The sequence below is a fragment of the Silene latifolia genome, chromosome X (assembly GCF_048544455.1).
Source record: "Silene latifolia isolate original U9 population chromosome X, ASM4854445v1, whole genome shotgun sequence".
NCBI classification, from domain to species: Eukaryota; Viridiplantae; Streptophyta; class Magnoliopsida; order Caryophyllales; family Caryophyllaceae; genus Silene; species Silene latifolia.
The window spans coordinates 64814399-64842332 of record NC_133537.1 but is presented as its reverse complement, the minus strand read 5'-3'; the positions used below and the strand labels follow the sequence as shown (position 1 = coordinate 64842332).

Here is a 27934-nt window from a genome sequence, read left to right as displayed (position 1 = left end):
AAATCTGAGGATGTCACCATTGATGTTCTCATCCAACATTGATCATACATACCAAAACACAGCAGACTATCATCACTAACTCACTAAGTAAAGATGGCAAACCTTCGACTGTCATCTAATCATAGAAACTCAAGCTCTTCAACCTTTAAATTAATCCCAAAAAAGTTGTCTCCTTTATCTCTCACTCTCTATACAATCCTTCTTTTTTGTCTCTCAATTACCCTTTTCATCTTATACTCTAAAGATGTTTTAGATGATGACCAAACCCCACTTTTTTCTAAGGATTTTCGATCCGGGTCTCATCATATTCGCCAGTTTCAGCAGGTATATTGCTCATTTCTTTATTTTTTTACTGGGTTTTTCTGGGTTTTTATACTCCCTCAATTCAATTTCTATTGTCCCCTTCCCATTTTGGGAATGATTTAAGGGTAAGTGATGAAATATCGACTCTACCCTTTGAATCAATGAGGGTGGGATTGTGGGAACAATGTTATTGTGACGGAGATGGTGGTAGTTAATTATCCAGGGGCAATATTGGATGTTCGAACTTTTTGCTTTCTAAATTTAGAAACGGGACAATACCTTTTGGAGTAAATTTAGAGGGGAGAGGGGACAATAAAAAATGGGATGGAGGGAGAATGGATTTGGTGTGGTATGATAATGTCCAATAGTGGGGAATTCGGTTTCTAGATTTTATCATCAGTTGAGAGGTCAGAGGTGATGGGTCTAGGGCATCCAGGTGTAATTGCATAGTAGCTTATAGTCCTGGCAAGGTTCGACTGCAATTGAGTTGTTCATTAATGTGCCTGGCTTCAGTTGATGGTTTAGTCTTGCTAATTTAGTTCTGGATCCATGTTAGTTGAAGATATACGGTTGGGGTCGTTTGAAAGGCAAACTAAACCGAACATTAACTCACCCTGAGTTTGTCAATTGTTTGGCTGTATTTTAGGTGGCATATTCGCCGCTGTTCCTATGTTTTATCTGTCATATTTACAAATGCTGTCGGGATTTAAATGGCGAGATACCCAAGGCATTGGCAATTCGAGGAGAGAAGAGAGTTCATTTCTGTATTAAGGACCAACTGCACTTTGTAATTGAAACTAGCCCAAGTTTTCGGTAATAGAAAGTATGATCTCAAGAAAATGTAGCTTTCCATCTTGAAGGAGTTAATAACTTAATACTCATAAGGTGGCATATAATAATGTTCATGAAGTTTCTTTTACGATGGGCACTATGTAGTATATAGCATATGAATTGTCTAGGTTCTCTTAGCTGATGTCGCCGTTTGATGTGCTCTGAGATTTCTTTTTAGTAAAAAATTGCTCCTCCGTCTCATCATGTTCCATTTTTCAAAATTCCCCACATTTAAAGTAGGAAGGACGCGGTGAAAACGAGGTTACTTCTGCCCCCTGCCCAAGTTTATTGTCCCTGTTTGACTTTGGTAATTTACATCAACCAATGTGACTTAGACCGTCATTTTCTCCAACAATATGTAGAGTTACTTAGTAAAATTTGTCATGTTTAATTTTGTAAGTTCATAGTATACCGGGGGAGTGGGGAAGTAAAAGTTGTATCTATTGCATACTGTGAGAAATAGTTGCTCATATTCGACATCATTGGAACTCCAGAGTCAGATGAAGATGATATAAATGGGTTAGGAGGAGTATTGCCTTATTACTTTTTTCAAGAAAATTGATTTGATGGAGAGGAAGATTGTCTAAGCAAAGTAGTTTTGGGATTCTTTTTTTTTTTTTTTTTTTTTTTTTTTTTTTTTTGTATAATGTTCATTTGAATCTACGTTTCTACGGAATGATCGGAATCATGTGAATGTTTCTTGGCTCTCACTGGTTGTAATTTAAGTATATTGTTATTATTTTTGTTTGCTAACTTCTTTTGCAGGTTGCTGATGCACATTTATGGGTTTCAACCTTCAGCCGTAATCTGCGTCCTTGTGTTAAGCCCACTTCCAATTATAAAGGTTATTATGGAAATAGCAATGAGTTCTTTTTATTTGGTAAATATCTTTGCTTTATTAGTACTCCCTCCCATCCACTCCAAAGGTGACATGGACCCACTTTTTGTGAGAGGAAAAATGGGTCCATGTTACCTTTGGAGTGGATGGGAGTGAGTAGTAGATAGGTTGCTGATGGTGCTTCTGAGAAACCTTAGCTTAGGTGTCTCATAGGATGATTCTGTCACTGACTTGAGTTTCATATTTCCAAAATGCTTTTGCAGCTGCCTACCAGGATTCAAATAGATTCATTACCGTGAAATGTAATGGAGGGCTTAATCAAATGCGGACTGGTGTAAGTTAATTTTATGTTCTTAGTTTGTATAGTTGTACAAATGGCCTGAGGGGATTTCATTGCTTGAAGTACTTGATCATTATTCATCTTACGTGGAGTACAGTATGTACATTCACTTACCCCTTGTTTGGATGAAGAGATTTGAGGGAAAGGGCGGGGGACAGTTTTTCTTGTTTGGTTGGTATATTAGGCTGGAGGTAGGAAAGGGAGGCGACAATTTCCCTTGTTTGGTTAGCTTGATATGCTTTGCAGTAATAATAGTGGTGACTTATTCTGCTTTTGGTCATCCCTATTCCCTCATCTTACCTTACCTGAATACCTGGAATACAATATGCACATTATTTGGAGAGAAAGAATTCATATTGAAGATGTAGTTTGAGTTTTGGATCTTTTATTACCTTTTACAACTTTTCTTAGAACAACTTTTCTCTGACTTACTTCTTTATTTCTTTCTTTTCTTACAAACTTATTTCGGTGCTTTAATTTTTGGTTTTCACGATTTTCTTACCTTAAGAATTCATGTTGAAGATGTAGTTTGAGTTTTGGATCTTTTCTTATTTTTTACCATTTACTTAGAACAACTTTTCTTGGACTTATACTTCTTTATTTCTTTCTTTTCTTACAAGCTTATTTGGTGCTTTAATTTTTGGGTTCACAATTTTCTTACCTTGCTTTATTTTTAGTGTACTTGTTTCATTCGTCTTTATTTAATTTTACTTTTTTTTTTTTTTTTTTTTTTTTAAAAAAAAAAACTATCTTATATTTAGGGGTTTTGTAAAAAAAAAAAAACTACCTTACATTTTTTTTTTGTTTCGACTACCTTTGTTTTCTTTATTTTTGGTCAATACCTACGTTGAGAGTCTAGACAAATTCGGTTAGTTTTCCGGCTTAACTTATCTCACATGACTCTTTTATGTTTTAATCTTGCTTAGGCTCGATTTTGGGAAGTTATGATTACACTTAACTTTAGTATATGTTCATAGTTTATATTATTAAAATGTGAAAACATAAATTTTTCTTATGTGAAGTTAAATTGTAGTTTGGACAAAGTTGTTTATTGTTGTTTGACGTTAACAACGTCATGTGAGCTAGGTTAATGTCGCTAAATCGACCAAAAACGTTGGATTTTCAGCATATGTAGCTTTTGACTCCAAAACAGGAGAAAACAAAGGTAGTTTAAAACAAGAAAAATAATACCAAGGTAGTCTTTTTACAAATACCCTCCAAAAAAGGAGAAAACAAAGGTAGTTTAAAACAAGAAAAATAATACTAAGGTAGTCTTTTTACAAATACCCATAAATATAAGGTAGCTTACGAAACAAAAACCTTTTACCTTTGTTTACTTAGCTTTCACTATAGCCTAAACGAATTCGAATGATGATTCATGTTACCCAACCACACATGTTGGGATTTAAGTCTTGTTGCTCCTCCTTTAGACGGAGATATTTGGAGGAAATGGGAAGGGGACCATTCCTCGTTTTCGATCAGTAAATTAGATTAGGTTAGGTTAGGTTAGGTTAGGTTAGGTTAGGTTAGGTTGATTGAGATGAAGCCTCCATCAAGGCAGGGTTTCGAAACATCGTCGACGTTTTATAACGAACCGTCGTCACTTTTCATAAAAAAAATGATACATACTCTTGGCTTTCTTGTTCCCCCTACCTCTTACTCTCTCTCACACTCTCTCTCTCTCTCTTACTCTCTCTCTCTCTCTCTCGGAAGAAGGGTACACGTGGTTGTTGCACATTCTAGAGTTTACTGGTGCATCTCCTTCGTTACTCACGGGGAGTTGGGTTTCATTGTTGCTCTTCGGTAGGTATTTCCTGACACTCCTTGTTTATTGTCGTTAGGCACGTGCTATGATACCTGGTTCGTAGTTCGATTGAGTTCGAGTTCGTAGTTCGCTCTATATAGTGAACTGGGTTCGAGGTGCATATAATTTATGATTTAGTTATAAAATTAAAACCTTTGAATACAAATTGAGACTTTTTCTTTAATTCTTTTATGAATATATTTAATGATGGAATATAGAAAGACAAATGAGTACGAAGTATTATGCATTGGGGAGCTGTGTACTCTACAGTATTATTCTATTGATAGAAAAGTCAAATAAATGTGTCATAATTAATGCAAGTTGCAAGGAGTGAAGGACCAAATTACCCTATCAAAAGCAAACCAATAGTCCATTACTCCGTACTTACTTTATTAAAAAAAGAAATATATCCTTTTAATAAACCCTACCAGCCTACCTACCATCTCTTATTTACGGCCACCCAAAATACACACCCCTTACCCTCTTTCGTCTTCCTCTTCATCACCTTCAGCCGCTCACCGTACTATTTCACATGGGTCGCAAACGACCACTGTTCTGGTTCGGTGAACCGAGTTCGGAGTTCGTTCCAAACCAGGTATCATAGGGCACGTGAACCGTGCCATGGAGAACCGAGCTCTTGTTGATCCACAAAAAAAGTGTGGTACAAAGATCATGTCCTTAAAAATCCTCAAAACGGTTGGTGGAAAGTACACATCTAGTGAGGAAGAGTTTAAGGAGGCTTGGTATGTTTTTAGTCACAAGTGGCTTTATATGCCGAGTACATCGGGTGTGCATAGTTTGTATTATGCAATACAAACGAGTACTTCCATCTCGGGAACACGGTGAGTAGTGTGCGCTTACTCTCTCCTGAAAGCTTGGTCGAAAACGAGCATTTATAAGATGACCCTCGTTGCGGTCGTTGTCATACCCGTGGGTTTGTCTTACCTAATTGCTTTTGTATTGATTCCCTCTAAGTCGGAATAAGGGTACACGTGGTTGTTGCACGCATCTCCTTGTCACCTTCGTTATTCACGGGGAGTTGGGTTTCCTTAAAAGCGCTCATCTTACACTTCATACCATGTGGTCCCGTATTCATTCAATGCTAGAAGGTCAACACTCCAAAATCTAGGAATGAGCTCGAAGATTCAAGAAGTAAGACTGCGAATCACACGAATCAAAGAACGTATGTTTTCATTGTTGATAGGAAAGGTGTCTATCAAGATTATGGAGGATGAAATTAGGAGAGATGTTAGTAGGGAATCGGGTTGGAACATATGTGGATGTGCATTACAAACAACTCATGGCTTACCTTGTGCTTGTAAATTGATTCATCTAAGAACAAGGGTAGGAGGGTTCATCTTTTTATGAGGCAATGCCCAAAAACGATAATGTTATATTAGAGGAGCTTGTTGAGAAAGCATATAAGAAGGTATTTAGAGAGAATTTGCTCGATATTCTTCATCCCGAAGACGAGGATATATTGCCACTTGCCGACCGAGAAATTATTCTACTGCCAGGAGCTATGTTACTCAGACACGGTCACACGGGAGAGGTGTATCGTATCCGATACGTATCGGAGTATCGGATACGCGATTGTGAAAATTCAATAATACGGGAATACGGTCAAACATGTATCTTAGACCAATTTTACAGTACGGATAGGACACCGCATCTCTAAATATTGAAGGAGATTCATTGCCACAAGGTTTTTTTTACAAGAAACCTTGTTATTATATGTTTAATTATTAATATATTAATATTATATGTTAATAGCGACAAGTGTATGGCAAATAGGCGTACAACTAGCACCCACTTGGAAGTTTAAATCAGAGAGTCAAAGAAAGAGAGAGTAGAACTATAAAATATCATTGGTAAAAGACCAAAACGTCCCCTTTAAATGGAAACCCTAATTATTTGAGTGACAACCGCAATAGTTCACAAGTCACAACTTTACAACTCTCCTTCCATGCGCCTCATCTCTTTCTCTTCGCCGGCGACTGTCCTCCATTTGAGGCGAACTCCGGCGATGTTATCAAGGTTTGGATGATTATTTATGAGCAAAGCAACAACCCAGGTAAGAGTGTCACATATCTTCAATACCATACCGGTGTTGTGTCCTTTTCCGGCGTGTGTCGTATCGACACGTGATACGCCGGTGAGGTGCCGTGTCGGAGTATCCCTGGCCAAGAGCAAATCTGGTTTTGGTTTTGGTTTTGGTTTTGAGTATTACGAATGATAACATAGAATAGGTTTTGGTTTTGAGTATTACGAATGATAACGTAGAATAAGTGATTTCCCTCCACCGTTGGAGAGGAACTACACTGTTGGTCTTTTATCAACGTGGAGTCGTAAAAGATTTGGTGTCCCGTAGGATCTATGGGGTCATTTTGATGGTTGGGTAGACGTGGGGAATAATGGTCATTTGTGGTTATCCAAGTAATATCACATGCTCAACGGGAGAAGGTGACTACATCCAAATGAGAGAATAGTGTCTTAAGGAGATTTCGGAATTTGAATCTACAAGGGCCTTTTTTAGGCAGATTTCAAGACGAGCAATGGTTTCACCAGTATGAAAACCCTTCATACGCGTCGGATTTTTCCACCAAAACAAGTTGTAGGGAGGACCATTGGATGGATTCAGATGATTTGTGTGTGTGTGTTTGCATTGTTCTTTAATTGGACCATTTGTGTCATTGGTCAAAATCGTTATGCAAAAGGACCGAATGAAAGATAATGTAGTACAATATTATCCCTAAGGAGCTTAAATCAAAGTGTGGCGCCATATAGTGTTTTGTGGATTTTAAATCCCGATTGCATCGTGTTTGCATTGGCCTTTAATTGGACCATTTGTGTCATTGGTCAAAAGCGTTATGCAAAAGGACCGAATGAAAGATAATGTACTACAACATTATCCCTAAGGAGCTTAAATCAAAGTCTGGCGCCATATGGTGTTTTGTGGATTTTAAATCCCAAATTGCATCGGATGCGCTTACATTTTAGAGGACACAACTTATCAAGTCATTGTACAAGACAAACATCATTGATAATTGACATGCATCTATGGGAACGATGCTCATAGCGCCTCACAGAACGGATGACGCAGAAGTTCAAGCGGCGAGGACCTTAGTGTTTGATGATTCGATCGACGTATCTCGATGATGTATTTCCGCGTGTCTCTTCGCTTGACATTTTTTAGGTTGACATTTTTTTAATGTTCTTTTTGCTTGACATTTAAAGAAAGAAAATATAAGAGATTAAAAGAAATTTATTAAATTGATGACAGAATTCAAATTCATTGAATTCATAATAGAGTGTCTCAAAATTATTCCCATGAGTGCGAGTATCACACTAAGAAGCGGGGTGAAATCATAGTAAGAAGCGATTTCACCTGTCTTAACTCAAATGAGGCATGTTGGGTACGTCCTAAAATACAAAATTAATTAATACCCAAATTAAAAAAAATTTACTAGTATGTATGTATATAAATATTTCGGAAGTAACACCTAAAATACTAACATGTAGTCTCATATTCGGTAAAGAGACCATCCAAACATTAGATAAGAATTTTTTTTACTTCATTGTAACAGAGGGCTAACGGGTGTACGCTAAAAGATTTTCACGTTTTGTAAAATGCTATAAATAGCGTTCTTAAACGAGGTTGTGACATATAAGAGTTTTTCTTTCCATGCTCACACTTAAAATAACAAAGACTATGTAACTCATCCAACAATTGTCTCAACGAGCATTTTGTTGGCATCACGGTTACCTAAGTTCCATTAAACATGTGAGGGCATTGGACCTCTAACATACAATTGTAATAAAGATGAAACAAATTCCGAAACGTATCATGAAGCGTGAATATGTTCCCATTAAATTTGATCCCTATATATGCCATAAAGCCGTCCTATTTATCAAAAATTTTGATGACTCCATTTTCTTCTAAAGAAAAATATAACTCATCAAAGTCCTATAATGGGTAGTTCGCCATCAAGTTTTATTTACCAACTTTATATATACACCGAGTAGAGTGACGCTTTATTCGCCGCATATTTCTTTTCATCTCTACTATCTTGTGAGGGTCTCCATTTTCCGTTGCCAAGGGCGGTGGCAAATTCTTGTAAAGTCAATTCATTTTTTCGTCCTAGCAATTTGAATGACACGGTCGGTCGAAGACCGTCTTAAGTGTCGTTCCAAACTTGCAAGGAACTCGAAAGTGAGGCTTTTGTAGGTGAAATCGAGTGCGTCCCCTATCCTAAACCCTCTCCTCGTACATAGGGCGAGAACATCGGTCTCAATACCATCTCTTCTCATCTCATCGTGAACGTGTCAAAAAATTGGGTTAGTTCATTTTTTCGTTTTAACAATTCAAGATATCGTTTTTACACTTTATTATCATCAAAGCCGACATTTGTGACACGATGTTTAAATTCAAAACCAGATAAGGGTACTCTCACTCACCAACTCCAGTGTTCTCCTCCTTGTTCCACCCTTGCCCTCTTTGGTGCCATTTAACTAATTCCATTCTTACCTACCTTCCTTAAAATCTTCCCCCTTCCTTAAGATATAAGTTCTTAGGAGATTATTTCTCAAGAATGGAAAAGTAACTCCTAGCGGTGGTGTGTTTGCTATGGAGGAATTTCGAACATATTTTATAGGAGCCATGATGGTGCACACTGATCATGCGGCATTGAAACACTTGCTTATTAAGAAGGAATCAAAGCCCGGATTGATCCGTTGGATATTATTGTTGCAAGAGTTTGACATCGAGATAAGAGATAAGAAAGCGGCTGCTAAATGAGATGCCATATGGCATTGGGGGATCATTCCTTATGAGTATGACTCTCACCAAAAGAAGAAGTTCTTTCATGACATAAGACATTTCTATTGGGATGATCCTTGCTTGTACAAGTCATGTGCAGATTGCATGATTAGGAGATTAGGAAATGTGTGCCGGAAGATGAATACAAGTCTATCATTTCTCATTGTCATGATCTCCCTTGTGGTGCTCTTGCAAGTAAGACTTAGGGATAAGATATTTGCAATGTGGCTTCTATTGGCCATCCTTGTTCAAGGACATGGCTTCATATGTGAAAGCTTGTGACCGGTGTCAAAGAACCGGGAATATTTCCAAGTGGAATGAGATGCGACAAATCTTTATCTTAGAGATTGAAATCTTTGATGTGTGGGGAATTGATTTCTAAGGGTCTTACCACTCCTCTTATGGCAACAAGTACATCCTATTGCTGTGGATTATGTTTCATAATGGGTGGAAGCATTTACCACTCCAATGGATGATTGATGATTGTTGGAGTGGTGCTAGGTCCACATTTTCTTGAAACCAAGCCGTGGGATTGGCTATCAGCCACAAACACGTTCAGATATCAAATAAGGAAATCAAGGTAATATTGGAGAAGACGATGAGTAGCTCGAGAAAGGATTGGGCGATGAAACTTGATGATGCATTATGGGCCTATAGAACGGCCTTCAAAACCTCATTCGACGCTTCACCCTTTCGCTTGGTGTATGGGAAACCATGCCACCACCCGGTGGAAGTGGAATTAGAATTACAGCACTGACTTAGACTTGAAAAGCTCACAAGAGAAGCGATTATTGTTGGATCTAGGCTAGAAGCTTATGAAAATGCAAAGATCTATAAGGAGAAAACAAAGAAGTATCGTGACAAGAAAATTCAAAGGAGAGTGTTTAAAGCTGGCTACTCGCTTATTCAACCCACGTTTGAAACTCTTCTAAGGGAAGGTTAAATCGAGATGGTCCGGACCTTTCACCGTGACACCGTGACACGTGCCTTTCCCTTATAGCACGGTGGAAGTTACTAATGGTGATGCATTTTCAAGATTAATGGGCAAAGGTTAAAGCATTATATAACCAGGTCGCCAATAGTAAGGGAGGTATGTACTCTTCACACTTGTTAAGTTTCGATTTAATTGAGCGTCATGGGAGGCAACCCATGCGGTCTGAGATTTTGTAGGAAGTGTTTCTTGTGAACAAGGAGGGTCGATCTTGACCATGTAGAACACCAAGGACAAGTTTTGGTTTAATAGAGGTGTTGGAGTGACGAGATTTGAAGTATAGGAGGTGAAGAAGTTGAGCAAAAATCGAAAAATGGAGCAAAAAAGGGGCCCACCTTGCGAGTTGAGTCCCAACATGCAAGTTGCAGCGCCGGAAGACGTAAGACAGACGTGTTGAAGTGTTGATCTTGATCGTAAGAGTTTGAGCTAACTTGTAAAAATATATATATATAATAATAACTCCAGAATTTACGAGTCACACACCCACATATTCCCTCCTCCACTCATTTCCCTTCACATCTCCATCCCCTTTATCACTCCAAAACAAAAAACACCATTAACAACATCATCCAACAAAACATCTACACACACCCAAACCAACACCAAATCAACACAAAAACAACACAATAATGCTCATCTTCTCCTTCTAATCATTATTTCACCTTTAAAAATCGATTTTGAGAGGAACATTTTTACCCTAAAAATTTTCTAGATCCGATTTTTACCCCACCTAGAGGTCTTCAAATCTCACAATCTTTTGAGGGGAGACTAAGGAAGACTAGAGGAAGCTAGTGGTGTACTTTTTTCCGGATTCCAAGCAATCACTTTCCGGCGACATATACCTTCATTCCAAGGAGCAATTAGTCAAATGGCTCCAAAGAGGGCAAGGGTGGAGCAAGGAGGAGCACACCAGAGTTGGTGAGAACACCCTTATCTTGTTTTGAATTTGAATATTTCTTCCCACAAATGTCGGCTTTGATGATAATAAAGTGTACAAACGATATCTTGAATTGTTAAAACGAAAAATTGAACTAACCCGATTTTTTGACACTTTCACGATGAGATGAGAAGAGATGGTATTGAGACCGATGTTCTCGACCTATGTACTAGGAGAGGGTTTAGGATAGGGGACGCACTCGATTTCACCTACAAAAGGCTCACTTTCGAGTTCTTTGCAAGTTTGGAACGACACTCACAGTATCGCAATCGTGAAATCTCACCAATTTTCATCTTATATTTTCACCTTTTCTCTCGTCCACCTCAACTTTCCACTCACCATCAAAATTTATCAAAAAACTTCAAATAAATCACCCACATCAACAAATACTCAACTTTCCTTCTCTCTCATACATAATATTAATATTATACTATAAAATAATTGCATAAAGGTCCTACTCACCAGAAAACTAATGCAAAGTAAGAAGCAAACCGGGCCCATGTACCCTCCTTTTCTCTCTTCACCAATTTTCTGTCCCCCGAAAAATCTCACCCTTTCTCTCTCCCCATTATAATAGTTTATTCCATTATGTGGTCCTTTTTCTATTCACCCATTCTCACGAGAATTGGCAAAAGCCCCGTTCTGGGTGCTCTTAGACGGTCTTCGACCGACCGTGTCATTCCATTTGCTAGGACGAAAAAATGAATTGACTTTACAAGAATTTGCCACCGCCCTTGGCAACGGAAAATGGAGACCCTCACAAGATAGTAGAGATGAAAAGAAATATGCGGCGAATAAAGCGTCACTCTACTCGGTGTATATATAAAGTTGGTAAATAAAACTTGATGGCGAACTACCCATTATAGGACTTTGATGAGTTATATTATCCTTTAGAAGAAAATAGAGTCATCAAAATTTTTGATAAATAGGACGGCTTTATGACATAATAGGGATCAAATTTAATGGGAACATATTCACGCTTCATGATACGTTTCGGAATTTGTTTCATGTTCATTACAATTGTATGTCAGAGGTCCAATACCCTCACATGTTTAATGGAACTTAGGTAACCGTGATGCCAACAAACTGCTCGTTGAGACAATCGTTGGATGAGTTACATAGTCGTTATTTTAAGTGCGAGCATGGAAAGAAAAACTCTTATATGTCAGAACCTCGTTTAAAAACGCTATTTATAGCATTTTACAAAACGTGAAAATCTTTTAGCGTACACCCGTTAGCCCCGTGTTACAATTAAGTAAAAAAATTCTTATCTAATGTTTAGATGGTCTCTTTACCGAGTATGAGACTACATGTTAGTATTTTAGGTGTTACTTTTTAAATATTTATATACATACATACTAGTAATTTTTTTTTTTTTAATTTGGGTATTAATTAATTTTGTATTTTAGGACGTACCCAACATGCCTCGTTTGAGTTAAGACACTCGTTTGAGTTAAGACAGGTGAAATCGCTTCTTATTGTGATACTCACACTCATGGGAATAATTTTGAGACACTCTATTATGAATTCAATGAATTTGAATTCTGTCATCAATTTAATAAGTTTCTTTTAATCTCTTATATTTTCTTTCTTTAAATGTCAACCGAAAAGAACATTAAAAAAATGTCAACCTAAAAAATGTCAAGCGAAGAGACACGCGGAAATACATCATCGAGATACGTCGATCGAATCATCAAACACTAAGGTCCTCGCCGCTTGAACTTGTGCGTCATCCGTTATGTGAGGCGCTATGAGCATCGTTCCCATAGATGCATGCCAATTATCAATGATGTTTGTTTTGTACAATGACTCAAAGGTCTCTGAACACTATCCACGCGGGATCTATTCGAGGCATAAGAACTTGATGAGTTGTGTCCTCTAAAATGCAAGCGCATCCGATGCAATTTGGGATTTAAAATCCACAAAACACCATATGGCGCCAGACTTTGATTTAAGCTCCTTAGGGATAATGTTGTACTACATTATCTTTCATTCGGTCCTTTTGCATAACGCTTTTGACCAATGACACAAATGGTCCAATTAAAGACCAATGCAAACACGATGCAATCGGGATTTAAAATCCACAAAACACCATATGGCGCCACACTTTGATTTAAGCTCCTTAGGGATAATATTGTACTACATTATCTTTCATTCAGTTCTTTTGCATAACGATTTTGACCAATGACACAAATGGTCCAATTAAAGACCAATGCAAACACAGACACAAATCATCTGAAATGGTCCTCCCTACAACTTGTTTTGGTGGAAAAATCCGACGCGTCTGAAGGGTTTTCATACTGGTGAAACCATTGCTCGTCTTGAAATCTGCTTAAAAAAGGCCCTTGTAGATTCAAATTTCGAAATCTCCTTAAGACACTATTCTCTCATTTGGATGTAGTCCCTTCTCCCGTTGAGCATGTGATATTACTTGGATAACCACAAATGACCATTATTCCCCACGTCTACCCAACCATCAAAATGACCCCATAGATCCTCCGGGACACCAAATCTTTTACGACTCCACGTTGATAAAAGACCAACAGTGTAGTTCCTCTCCAACGGTGGAGGGAAATCACTTATTCTCCGTTATCATTCGTAATACTCAAAACCAAAACCAGATTTGCTCGTGGCAGTAGAATAATTTCTCGGTCGGCAAGTGGCAATATGTCTTAGGCTTCCGGATGAAGAATATCGAGCAAATTCTCTATGAATACCTTCTTATATGATTTCTCAACAAGCTCCTCTAATATAACTTTATCGTTTTTGGGCATCGCCTCATAAAAAGATGAACCCCCTACCCTTGTTTTTAGATGAATCAATTTACAAGCACAAGGTAAGCCATGAGTTGTTTCTAATGCACATCCACATATGTTCCAACCCGATTCCCTACTAACACCTCTCCTAATTTCATCCTCCATAATCTTGATAGACACCTTTCCTATCAACAATGAAAACATACGTTCTTTGATTCGTGTGATTCGCGGTCGTCTTGAATTTTCGAGCTCATTCCTAGATTTTGGAGTGTTGACCTTCTAGCATTGAATGAATACGGGACCACATGGTATCAAGTGTAAGATGAGCGCTTTTAAGAAAACCTAACTCCCCGTGAGTAACGAAGGTGATAAGGAGATGCACCGGTAAACTCTAAAATGTGCAACAACCACGTGTACCCTTCTTTCGACTTAGAGGGAATCAATACAAAAACAATTAGGTAAGACAAACCCACGGGTATGACTACCCAACGACCGCAACGAGGGTGTATGTCGAATCAATGAGGACAACTATGATAAGCACAAAATAATAATTTAATTTTAATTTAATTTCACGGCTGCTGGATGAGACATGATGAACACGTGAGTGAGCTCCTGTGTGGGATTTGTCTCATGCCAATGTATGCATCTATAGCTAGAACCAACATTTGATTGGTTGTGTGGGGTTCCTTTCCCCTCTCATTTCTCCTAATCTTGTTTCGCTTTAGATTTGGGTGCTTGAGGGTTAGAGGTTTATCGGATTTTTTGTGGTGAAGATCGATGTACGATATTTTTGTTACTGATCGACTTTCTCTTCTTTAACCAAACCCGCGTACAACCAAACCCGCATAGTGCCAATGCCCTTGTTTGTACTTTGTTAGTTCATTGTGGTGATATCCTAAACCCCCGGCGGTCACAATATTCCAAAGTATCAAATAATGGTAACTCTCCACACATCTAATACGGAATTGAGAATCACATTTTTGCATTTTCGGCTTCTTTTTAGGCTTGTCGGGATCATATACACTCCTCTTTTTAGAATACCAAAAGTACGAAAGCTTCAATTTTTTTTCCCCATTAGTTGCTTTCACCAAAGCAAAACCATAATCTAGAGCAATCTTTTTAGCCAATCAAAAGATTTATCTCGATCCGCATAGCTTACATTCGTAACAAATATAGGGTTATAATCAACGTCGTCACCACCTAACTCCTCAAGCGAATCCCATTAACGTGAAAATACCATTACGTGCAAATTAAATAATGATTAGGTTCTCATACTAGGCAAGTAGCTTTACAAATACGTAAAACGTCTTAAAATGTCCAACCACGGAGCAACACACAATGAAACATAAAGTCCAACCTTGGGCTAGACAATGAGTTTTAAAGTCCACTCCATGGGTAGACAAAACCCAACGTCCAGCCATGGTAGGACAATGAAATCCAACGACCAAGGTCAAGGGTCATGGGTCATGGTGGGATGTTGAACTTCAACGTCTAACCACGGTTGGACTTTGGACTTTGAAATTCATTGTGTCCTCCCATGTTCGACGTTGAACTCAACGTCTAACATCTCCACCATGTTGGATGTTGGTCCATGGTTAGATTCAAAATTTCAGCAATGTCATGCGTAAGACCTATTAGATTTAACGTAAAACTATATTTTTGGGATAATTCCCATGGTACCCTTCGGCGCTTGCACTTTTTCCCCGTATACCTCTACTTTTGTAAAAAAAAAAACGTTTGACCGGTCATATCTCTTAGATACGAGATCAAATAGCCGCGATTTTTTTCCTAAGTGGAACGTCTTTACGAGATCTTCAACTTGAAAAACAAATCGTGTTTTTTGATAGCTTATAACGTATAACGGAGCTACGATTTGTTAAAGTTTATTTGTTCAAGAAACTTTGACCGGCTTTTATTTCCGATCACATATGCAGAATATGTTTTTTTTTTTTTTCAAAATGATTTTTTCAAAATCTACAGTTTTAGAAAAAAAGAATCGTGGCTTTACGAAATTGTGACTATTTGGGGAAAAAAATCCAAACTTCCGGGATACCATGGGAATTATCCCTAGATTTTCAAATTTCAGCAATGTTATGCGAGTTCTAATGTAAAACCTATTATAGATTTAACGTAAAAGGAAAAGATTCAATGTAATAAGTTATTAGTTAGTTAACTTACCACTCATGCGGCGTCCGACATTGATTTTGATCTTAAATTTGTTTTAGATTTGTTGGTTTAGGACTTAGGTTGAATTTGGGAGATTTTGAGAGGGGAGAGAAGTGGGAGAGAGGAGATGGAATGAAACTAAAAGTATGAAGGACAATTTGATCATTTCATCATAAAGCGTCGTTCGTTATAAAACGTCGACGATATTTTGCAACCCCCCATAATAAATCCATTCAATATAGGAAATTTTTCCCCTTCCCTCTTTCCCTCCTCTTCCCCTTACTGTTATATCCAAACAAACTCTAAAGCGACAGTTTGCCAGCTAATTTTGTCCATTAACTCTCACCTCTTAATCAGAGCAAGGTGATGCATGCTTTTGCATGTACACTCTTGCGTACAAATTTTTATTTGAGCAAAAATGTTTTACTTTGGATGCGTTCATATAGAATTATGAACATATAATGGAGACATGTAAATGTTATTGCTGAAATATTTCATGGCATGTTAATGAAAGATATATAGTGATCTTATCCACTCGTCTAAATTGAAGTAAATTCTTCCCTGCATCAAGTGTGCTTTATGTCAAATTCATCACTTTTTTTCCCTCTGATCTAATAACTCCTCTTGACTTAGATTGCTGATATGGTGGCTGTGGCACGAATAATGAATGCAACACTAGTGATTCCCATGTTGGATAAACGCTCATTTTGGCAGGATTCGAGGTCTTGTTGACAATCCTTTCATTAGCATCTCTTTGTTTCTGCTTTGGCTTACCATGCCATGTTCTTGATTCTTTAACAGTGGGTTTGCAGACATATTTGATGTGCCTCATTTCATCATGAGCCTGCAGCAGGATGTTGATATAGTGAAGGAGCTTCCTAAACACTTGGAATCTGTTCCACGAGCCCGTAAACATTTCAGTTTGTGGTCAGGAATGAGCTATTATGAGAATATGACTCATTTATGGAAGGATTACCAGGTGCAGTTATTTTCTTAAATCTACGTTTAGATTAAATTCCACACGACATAAGAGAATGTTCACTTACCAAAATTTGAGCATATGTCCTTGCAAATGCTTCACAATAGCGGGAATAGTTGTACTTTTACAGTTTTTCTTTAGGCAATCTATTCCATTATTTCCATAAGTTGACACAATAGAGAAGACTTTTTTATTTCCAATACTTAAACAAGGATGTAAAATAAATATGTGCTCTTTGTTTTTGTCGTATGCTTAATTATCTAAAAAGTTTGTTCTTAAATTCATCATCTCTTTCCTGAACTAATTTTGGTCAAAAGTGTGCGTGTCCGTGAAGATCTATTGTTAATTTTCCGCCACAAAGAAACAAACCCTTGAGGGATAAAAGGAAAGATGTCTAGTCAGTTGTGGAACTTCCACTAAAGGATATGTTTCCCACATGACAATTTAGTTTTGACTTGGGAAAAACTAGGAAGGCTGCCTGTGTAATGTGATTCAAGTTCCTATCTCCCATTGTAAACAGTTTACTGTAACCTTGACCCCACTATGAATATATCTGGGAAACACCATAACCAAACCCAGTACTCCCTCTGTGTCCCTCTGTTCTCACCTGTTGAGAAGTAACCCCAACATTATTGATGTGTTAGTAACATTAGAGTCTTTATGTCAAAGTTATGTTATATGTCTAATATTTATGTAACAGTTAAATGTTAGATGTTATAAGTGTAAATATTAGGAGTTAGCTTGAAGGATGTAATGGCTCTTTATGTTACTAGATGAGTTAGGACTTATGACCTTATAAATAGAGGTCATTAGTCATTGTTGGAAAGTAAGAGGAGTGTGTGCTTAATATCCCAAGCTAAGCATAGTTGGAAATCTTAGCTAGTAGCTAAGTGTTAGAGGATTGAAATTGTATTATTGTTAGTGTTTGAATAATAATACAAGGTTGGGTTGTGGTTAAGTCTATAACAAAATATTCTATGTCTTTGCACTTTTATATTATTTGTATTAAAAACCCCAACAAGTGGTATCAGAGCTACGGCTCGATGGAGAAATGTTTTGGTACAAAGTTTGAGATGAAGTTGTTCAATGGCAAGAACAATTTCTCGTTATGGCAAAGCATGATAAAAGATGTTCTCATACAACAGGGGTGGTATGTGACTCTTGAAGACAAAAGGGCCAATGATGTTGAAGTTCTCAAATGGGAGGACATGAAATTGCGCGCAGTTAGTACAATCCGTTTAGCCCTTGCACTAGAAATCAAGTATAGTGTGTTAGAGGAGACAAATCCTAAGGAGTTGTGGACCAAGTTATGTAGCATTTATAATGCGAAGTCCTTGGCTAACAAACTATTCTTCAAGAAGGATCTATTCGAGCTCGAGATGGTAGATGACGGCAATTTGAGGGACCATCTAAACAAGTTCAATGGCTTGATCACCCAATTGGCGAGTTTGGATGAGACATTCAAAGAAGAAGACAAGGTAATAATGTTGTTGGCTTCTCTTCCCAAAAAGTATAACACGGTCATTACTAGTTTACTTGTCGGGAAGACAATATTGGCCTTAGATGAGACCGTTTTAGTTTTACTAGAGTCTGAAAAGTTGATGAAACAAGGAGGTGGTGACTCTTCAAGTGAGGGAGGAGCTTTTGTGGGTGAATATCGTGGCAAGAAGAAGGGCAGTTCGAAAAAGCACAATCCCAATATCAAGTGCTTCTATTGCGGTGAGTTAGGTCATATACAAACTGTGTGTCCTAAGGCTAAAGAAGATTTGAAGGAGTTGAAAAAGACTCGTGCGGGTGGGGTTGCAGCTATGGCAGAAGTTGATGATGGTGAGCTCTTAATGGTTCATGGTGAAAAGGAACCTAGTGAGAGCTGGGTGTTAGATTCGAGAACTTCCTATCACATATGTGGAAGAAGAGAGTGGTTCTCTTCTTATGAAGAATGTGAAGGAAAGATGGTTAGTTTGCCAAATGGTGAAAAGACAAAGATTGAAGGGATTTGTGAGGTGAAGGTAAGACTTCATGATGGCCAAGTTAGAAGGTTTGGTGATGTTAGATACATACCAAACATTAGTAGAAATTTAATCTCATTGGGTAGATTAGATGGATTGGGTTGTTCCATTCATGTTAAGAATGGTGTTTTGGAGGTCACTAAAAATGGTAAAGTGATTCTCAAGGGTAGAAAAAGTAAAACTAACTTATTTACATTTGATGGAAGATGTGGTGAAGATGGGTTAGTTCAAGGGGAGGTACTCTCAAGTAAAAGATAGGGTCGTTGCGCCTGATTATTGACAAGCTCAAAGTAATGTTGGGTTTAAGGGGAGGTTTGTTAAAGTAACCCCAACATTATTGATGTGTTAGTAACATTAGAGTCTTTATGTCAAAGTTATGTTATATGTCTAATATTTATGTAATAGTTAAATGTTAGATGTTATAAGTGTAAATATTAGGAGTTAGCATTGAAGGATGTAATGGCTCTTTATGTTACTAGATGAGTTAGGACTTATGACCTTATAAATAGAGGTCTTTAGTCATTGTTGGAAAGTAAGAGAGTGTCTGCTTAATATCCCAAGCTAAGCATAGTTGGAAATCTTAGCTAGTAGCTAAGTGTTGGAGGATTGAAATTGTATTATTGTTAGTGTTTGAATAATAAAAGGTTGGGTTGTGGTTAAGTCCATAACAAAATATTGTGTGTCTTTCCACTTTTATATTATTTGTACCAAAAACCCTAATATCACCTTTTACCAACTCTGACCACAGCAAGTTACTCGCAAGTTGCTGTGGGAATGCGCTTTTCTTGGAAGTGTTTTTCTTTGTGTGGGTGGAGAGGAATCTTTGACTTTTTCTCGGGTTCACCATTGACAGATTACACTGGGAGACATACAGTGTCTTTAGTCTTCCTTATGGGCTAAGGCAGAGGTTGCTTTGTTAATACCCCAATTAGCCTTCTTCAAGGGATTGGAATAATTTGTAGTTCTATGCTGAGGAGCGCTTCTTGTCCCCTAATGCTTTTATTTTCTTTTAGTAATTTTATTATTATAGTTCCATAAAAAGAAGGGATCTATAAGAGTCTAATGTCTTGTGAGCAGCGATAATGAAGTGGGTTTTATACAAAGAAGGTTTAGAGAGACATAACTGTCTCGTGTAAGTAGTCTCTTAAAGAGAAATCCAGCTTATTAGAACCTTCTGTACAATTTAGGTTCAGGAAGCTTCTGGGATTATTTGGGTTAATAATGAACTGAAGAAGAAAGCCTATGAGACTTTGATTTGCTTGAAAGTTCATTGCTAGGTGATTGTGTCTGAAAGTAAGTCAACAAGCGAATTATATACTTCCAAATTTTTGTCACACATTTACTCTAGGTATAGTGTATCCAAAATATGTGGTGATAACAAAAATATGATTCTTTCAGCATCGAGCTGCATAAAAATTTATATAGATAATTCTTCTACATGCCAGGAGTTTCAATTTCTTTTTTTGATATTTTTGTATTCTAAAAATTCGAATCATGTTATTTTGGTTCATTCTGATAAGCCCTTGACTCTTTTATTTTTGCAGAACAAATTAGTTGCAATAGATAATTCTTCTAGATAATTATATGCAGCATCAAGCTATTATGTCGTACTGCTTGTCCAGATTTGCTTTTTGTAGATAACCTCTGTTATGCTCGTCGTAAATACCAGAAAAGTTGTAAAATAAAAATAAAAATAAAAATGTAGCACTACATTTGCAATAAAGCTATTATGTAGATGTGCTAACTTCTTAAGTAATATTGTCAGGTAATTCAGGTCGCAAAATCAGATTCCCGGCTTGCAAACAATGATCTGCCTCTGGACATCCAGAGGCTGCGATGCCGTACCCTATACCGTGCTCTACGTTTCTCCCCCTCTATTGAACTTCTGGGAAAGGTGAACCTCTTATGCCATTAAAATCAAATTCTGAACAGCAGATTCTTGTCAATGAAGTCAGTATAGTAACATAGGTTTGTCACCACTCACAACTAACAGGGTCACAATGTTTCACAAATGTTAGTTGTGAGTGTTTTTGAACCCTGTTAATGTGTGATTTATATAAAACGTTCTGCCTTCTTGACAATAACACCACAGAGGCTAGTGGAGCGACTAAGATCACGAGGGGGCAAGTACATAGCTCTTCATCTTAGATATGAGAAGGACATGCTTTCTTTCACTGGCTGTACTTATGGACTCTCTAATACCGAATCTGAGGAGTTGAGGATTATGAGGTATTGGCGGCATATGTATCCACTATTTAAAAAATATCTGTATAAGTGTGCTTGTATTATTCTGGTCGCAATGTACTTTGTGTTACCTAAATGCATTTCTACTTCTAGACCTCTCGTCAAAGGTGATCGGCTAAATCGCACACCTAATCAAAAATAACCAACTCTCCTAAACTAATGCAGTAGAGGAAGTCGGGATCGTATCCACAGGGAGACAATTTGTTCTATTTGCTAAATCTAATCTGTCTAAGTAAAAAATCTGGGGGTTTGATTTGTTTGATAACTAAACTAAAGAAGCGAAAAGTAAAGAAATAAAGTGTAGAAAACGAGTCTAAAAATATAAGGGGAGATAGCTAGGATTGTCGGTTCACCATGGTCAAATTACGGTCTGAAGGGCAGTGATAAGGTCCTCTCGGTCCACTAATCACCCTAGAAACTTTCTAATATGCTCTCGCTCTATTTAAAGTATTCTATTGTTCGTAGCAGATCTCACTCTTTCCAATCTCTCGAGATCTAGGTCGGAGTTTACCAGATTAAAATAACTAGTCGCATGCATTCAACTAATTAAATAGGAATTAAATGCTACGATTAACAATTCAGACAAATAATTATTCTAGATCTAATATTCTAATTAAAAACCATCATACAACCATGGATCCCCTAAATCCTAGCATGAAGAAATTAGCTACTCATGATTGAACTAATGAAACTAACAATAATAATGATAACTAAATTAAACATGGTGATAGTATGAGAATAGTACTTAAGCATACAAATAAAAACATGGTGATAGTATGACAATAATAATGATAACTAGGTTATCTCTTTATAAGCAAAGTAACCTATTTTAATTAGTATGAAAGATAACCTAAAATTGTTCTCCTCTCTCCTTATAAAGAGATAGTCGAGATTTATTTTCTAAACAACTAATGGGCCGAACTAACTAATTAAATTAACGCGGCCTGATACGTAAAATAGTCGATCGACCAAAACTTCGAGCAAACCAGTCATCGACCAAAGCAAGCTGTCGATCGACTATTCCTTCAAATGCAGCCAGTCGATCGACTAAAAGCAGTGTCGATCGACTTTTCCAGTTAGAAGCAACATTCAGCATCTCCCTCATGTACTTCCATGCAGCCTCACGTATTCCAAGACGATCGTTTCCGAGCTCAAGCTTCACTAGTATCCAAAATGCAACTCCGGGGACGGGTTTTGGCTCATTCTTCACCTCTTGGGTCAACAACCTACATGAAACATAATACGACCCAAAGTAACCGAAACAAGAGAGAATAGTAGCTTACGCTACTCAAAATGGCATAGAAATGCGTGCAAAATGTCAAGATAGAATATATAAATGAAGCACGCATCAAAAGGTTCTAAGGTTTGTCAGAGATTTGGTCGTAAGGGGTTTAATGAGTAACTAGAGCCTGCCCAATTGCAATTAACTACTCCATTCTCTAAGCTAAGAGCCTAAGATTACATGTTTAATAAAGTTTTATAGTTCCTACTTTTATACCGTAATTTCTTTGTTCGGGCACCTCACCATTTTTTTCATTTTTTTTTTATGAATTACTTAGAGACGTTTGGTATGGGGGTGTTAGGAAAGGGAAAGGGAATGAAAAGCGCCTTCATTTGATGCCCACCACTACCACCGTCGCTTTCACACCCCCGCCCATACTGCCTCCTATTACAGTCCAACATAGCCGCCCTCCTGCCACCATGGTCGCCGACGACCCCACAATCAGTGGTGACGACTCCTCCCAACCCACCTTCACCTTATAAACACCACCACCCCCACCCAAGACAACTCACCACCTAGCAAACTCGTCCCCCATCACCCTCAGAATGCTGGTGCACCACCATCCATTCCACCACTAAAGTCCTCCCCACTGCCTCATACCGCTGGCACACCACCCATAACACCACTCCCCAAATTCAACCCTAACCCCACACTCAAAACACCACTCCCAACCCTAGAAAACTCCTCCCAGCCCACCCCAAAAAAACATTGGGTCTGGTGGAGAGGGTTTTAAGGGCAGGGCAGCGGATTTTGACGGGTAGGGAGGGGCAATGAGGGTACGGCAGGGAGGGGGGTGCCGGCAATGGCGAGGAAGAAGAGCCGCTGGTTGTGGTGGTTGTAGGTGTTGGTAGATTTTGTGCTGGGCTTAGCCCTTAGGTGTTTGTTGAGAATGGATGGACTATGGAATGTCATTTTGTTTTAGGTTTCAGATCAAACAAGGTTTTTAGTTAAAGGAATTTGATACCTTTCCCCTTGTACCCCCTTGTTGATTTCATTCCCTTTCCCGAACCAAACCACTCCGTAGAGAAAATCCTGCCATTCTCTTTATAATGTTCTACACTGCAGCAGAATCACACCTATTTATTTAACTTATGTGCTTCTTTACTATGTATCCAATGAAAAAATTCAATTCGAGAGCGCAAGGCCATCTGCCTTCGAATTTTTCAAGTTAAAGGAGCTTAACTGGATGGCTTTATGTCATTGACCCATGCTCTGTGTTGCAGCTTGCAAGTTTTCTGTCATCTTGGTGAAGATGTTAATTCTCACTCATATGCATGCATGAATGCCTCAAATGCCATTATATACTATCTCTATCCCAAATTTATCGTCTTCATTTGACTTTGGTGCTTAACCAAAATCAACTTCACAGTGATATCTCCAGATATAAGTGGAGACCCACTTTTATATCTCTCATGTGTCATTCATCGAAATGACTATTTATTTTATTCAACAACATTTACATGTTATCATTCAAAATAATTTGTAACTAGCTTATAGTGTGAGAAAATATTAGTCAAATTCGACATTATTTGACCACCAAAATCATATAGGGATAATATTAATGGGGGAGGGAGTAGTATCTGGGATACAAACAGTTGACCAGTCTCATATAGCATTGTGGAAAATGTAGGGAAAACAGGCTTTGTGCTGATGTGGAAGTAGTCCGATTTAATGTGATTTGAACTTGGCCGCTTGGTGCAGGTGGTAGCCCTCCAAACCCACATTGAGAATCATTTTTCTGTAAAAAATTATTACTCTTTCATGTACTTATTAATATACTTCTCTGCTAATATTTATCAGGGAGAATACAAATCATTGGAAGATAAAGAAAATAAATGCCACAGAGCAAAGGAATGCAGGCTATTGTCCTCTAACGCCGAAGGAGGTTGGAATTTTTATTCAGGCACTTGGTTATCCTTCATCAACATTAATATATATTGCTGCTGGGGAAATTTATGGTGGTACACGGCGACTCTCAGACCTGACTGTTAGGTTTCCTAATGTGGTTTTCAAGGTAGGCGCTAAATTGCTGTCCTTAAGGTCAGTAACAGGGCTGGACATTTTTAGAAAGCCGAGTTCAAGTTTGTCATCAACTAGTTTTTTAATGGCAGGAAACATTGGCAACCCAATATGAACTAGAAGCATTTTCTGGCCATGCTTCTCAATCTGCTGCAATTGATTATATAATCTCTGTAGAGAGCAATGTGTTCATTCCTTCTCATTCCGGTAATATGGCAAGAGCAGTTGAGGGGCACAGGCGGTTTCTGGGCCACAGGAAAACCATCACACCAGACAGGTAATCAGCATCTGACTTGTAAATTAGGAATGTGTATGGCAGCAACTCACGGATAGTTGATAGACATTAGTCTTAAACAAAACTACCCCAATATCTGGTACATAGCCTTAGCCCAGTGTTTTAACACAAAGAGGCTGTTTTTAGATGATCGACGATGTGCATTACATCGAGATTTGCATCAAAGACTACTACTTCACAATAAAAAGAAGCATAATAAATTTAGCGAGTTATTTTGCTTTATTCTTATTGTAATCTAGAACCATAGATACAAAGTCTTTGGCGCTGTTGCAATAGAAACTTGTATAGACGCTACTCATTTTGAGAAGAGAGAAAATATGCAAGGATGAATTTTGTAAGAAAGTAATTTATTCATCATCGCACGTATAGTTTCTATAGGCACGATTTCATAAACTCATATTAGTGTCTCGTCTGAATATATGGGTATGTACATTTTAGATAAAATGTCCGTAACTTTTTTTAATATTGAGGGCAAGAACTTTGAAACTTTAGACATTAGAGTGCTCATTCTGCTGTCAATGTGATGCATTTGTTTAATTTTCTTCGTAAAGCCAACTCCGAGGAACTTGTTTTCTGCAGGAAGGGTCTCATTGAAGTATTTGATAAGTTGGAATCTGGACAACTAGAAAAGGCTTCATCTTTGTCTGAGATTGTCAAGGAAATGCACAGGAAGAGGTTAGCTCCTCATCTTTTTTCTCTGTCTCTTTTCATTGCGACATCATTTTCGCACCTTTATAAGTGTCTCACTTGTATTTGGTATCAAAACAGGCAAGGGGCTCCTAGGAAAAGAGGTGGCCCACCATCCGGGGTTAAAGGGCGAGCACGACTCCGGTATGAAGAATCCTTCTACCAGAATCCATTCCCAGAGTGTATATGTAATTCACTAGAGAATCGAGACAAGCCTTGATCACATAATTGTTGCTCCCAGTTGTAGTCCTTGGTCCACGAAGTACTTTGTGGCATTTATGGCAGTCTAAATCATCCATCAATTTTGGTAAAAAATTAAAAACAGTCAAGCTGTTACAGTTCTCACTTTGTATATTTTCATCATTCGTTAGCTCCCCCCCCCCCCCCCCCCCCCCCACACACACACAATTTAGGGCACAATTGTGGATTGTTTAGTTTTTTTCTAGTACTTGTTGTAAAGCAGTAGACCCTTTGTATATCGAACAAATGTTCTTTTCATTAAATTAATTCATTTGTCAACAAGTTTTTTAGGCTAAAAGCTAAGAGGTTATCAAAATGTCAAAAGGTCACAAGACTACAGGAGTAACAAACCAACACCAAAGAAATACAAAAAGAAATAACAAAAAAATTTCCTAATTGCTCTTTTTTGTACAAATTTTACTTTTTTTTTCTCTGTTTTTTTTTTTGGTAGAATGTATTAATTCCAAAAATAAAGTAAGTCATATGAGTGAAATGGACCGATCTCATTATGCTGGCTTCGAAAGTTCTTGTTAATCGGATCAAACCTTTTCTTGATGGGCTGATAGACGGGGAACAAAGCGCTTTTGTTCCGGGACGGCTTATATCAGATAACGCCATTATAGCTTTTGAAGCTTTCCTTTACATTAAATCTCACCATCAGGGGAAGGAGGGATGGGTTGAAATGATAATAAGATGAGCAAAGCTTATGATCGGGTTGAGTGAAACTTTCTCGAAAGGTTTATGGTTAAAATGGGATTCGCGGCGGGATGGGTTGAAATGATAATAAGATGTGTTCGAACGTGTGTTAATTAATGGTGTTCCGACGCAGTATATGAGACCGAGACGGGGATTAAGGCAAGGTGACCCACTCTCGCCTTATTTATTCCTTTTTTGTGCTAACATTTTCTCACGACTCTTACGAAAAGAAACGGAAAGAAGAAGCTTAGATGGGGTCCGTATCTATAGATAAGCTCCTACTTTGACGCATTTGTTCTTTGTGGATAATGCCCTTATAATGTGTTGTGTTGTGCCAACAGGAAAAATGCGGAGACGGTTCGCAGGGTAATTGATGTGTACCAGAAAGCTTCGAGTCAGCGGCTAAATATGCAAAAATCAGAAATTTTCTTTAGCCTTAATACCAAGCATGATGCTAAAAATGAGGTCAGCGAGGATGTAATCCCCTATAAAATCTAGTGCAAAACAGTGGCGGAAACACTGTCGAATGGGATTAAATACACAAAGATAAAAGTTCTAACTGTTATAAATTGAGAATGTATAAAATTCTCAAGGATAAAATTAAATGGTTAAGTCTAAACAAATGTCACTTTTATAAAAAGGGCGAAAATAAAATTCCTCAAAAGTGTTAAAACTAAAAACCATAAAAGAAAGCGAGAAAAGCAGTAGGATCTCGCAAACTACTCGCTAGCTCACACAAATCCCAAAGAAAGCTAATACCTGTCATGTTATAAACATAACAGCCACAATCAGTGGAAGTAACTCGACGTTCTCCCAGCCATATCACATGATATAAATGTTACAGATGCAAATAATATATCAAAGTAAATTGAAATGTTATAAAACATAAGTAACAAAATATGATTACCAAATCACGTTAAAACCAACGTGCTGCATGCTTAAAAGCAAAATATTCAAAAGATAGAATGGAAATAATTTAGTTCAGGCTAGATATCTACTTTAGCTATACTTTTGACACCGCAACATCTTTACTAGTTTCGGGAACCCAGTGTCACGCTAAGATGACCAACTCCAAGTTCACTAATTAGACAAAAAACTATAATAGGACACGACTTACCACGCAGTGCGAAGTCCTAGTCTAAGTACATGTACATGACTCTACGACGATCTATACCGCCCGCAGGATACCCAACCATATAGCTGTTTTAGTAAAACCGTATGCCTTAGTTTATTATTCTTTGCCTTTACATTCATTATTCCAAACTTAAAAGTATCCCAAGTGATATAGTATATTATTCAAATGGTTCGTAAGTGAACTACACTTTTATTTTCTTCGAATTAGAAAACTTAAACTTAAAACCAAAAGTATAAAATTTATTTAAGGACTTTAAATAAATTAAGTTACTGTAATTAAATTTTAAAGACCATCCTTTGACTTAAGGTACTTTAGTAAAGACTTATTACTTAGGCTTTAATGAGACGGAGCTCTACACTAGTTTGTAAAACTGAACAACAGTATTGTAAAATTCATAATTAATTAACGAAAACTCGAAATGATGCAAGGCCAATTTTCTTGGTTTCCTGTAGCTTTTAGCTACAACTTTCATTTTTTGACCAACTTTAAATTACGAAAGTATCAGGGGTCTAAAAATTCATTTCTAAAAACTGTCAGAAAACGTCACCCATAATGTTTCAGTT

General features: G+C 37.7%; 1 protein-coding gene across 1 annotated transcript; it reads left to right on the top strand.

Moving 5' to 3' along the window:
* Positions 1–25643, top strand: LOC141623354 (O-fucosyltransferase 38-like). Its single transcript, XM_074439466.1, has 11 exons — positions 1–324; positions 1900–1978; positions 2236–2306; positions 16419–16507; positions 16587–16764; positions 20539–20667; positions 20866–21002; positions 24100–24313; positions 24411–24595; positions 25193–25288; positions 25382–25643. The coding sequence occupies exons 1-11, from the start codon at positions 94–96 to the stop codon at positions 25518–25520; spliced, it is 1548 nt and encodes a 515-aa protein (XP_074295567.1). The 5' UTR covers positions 1–93; the 3' UTR covers positions 25521–25643.
* The last annotated feature ends 2291 nt before the right edge of the window (positions 25644–27934 follow it).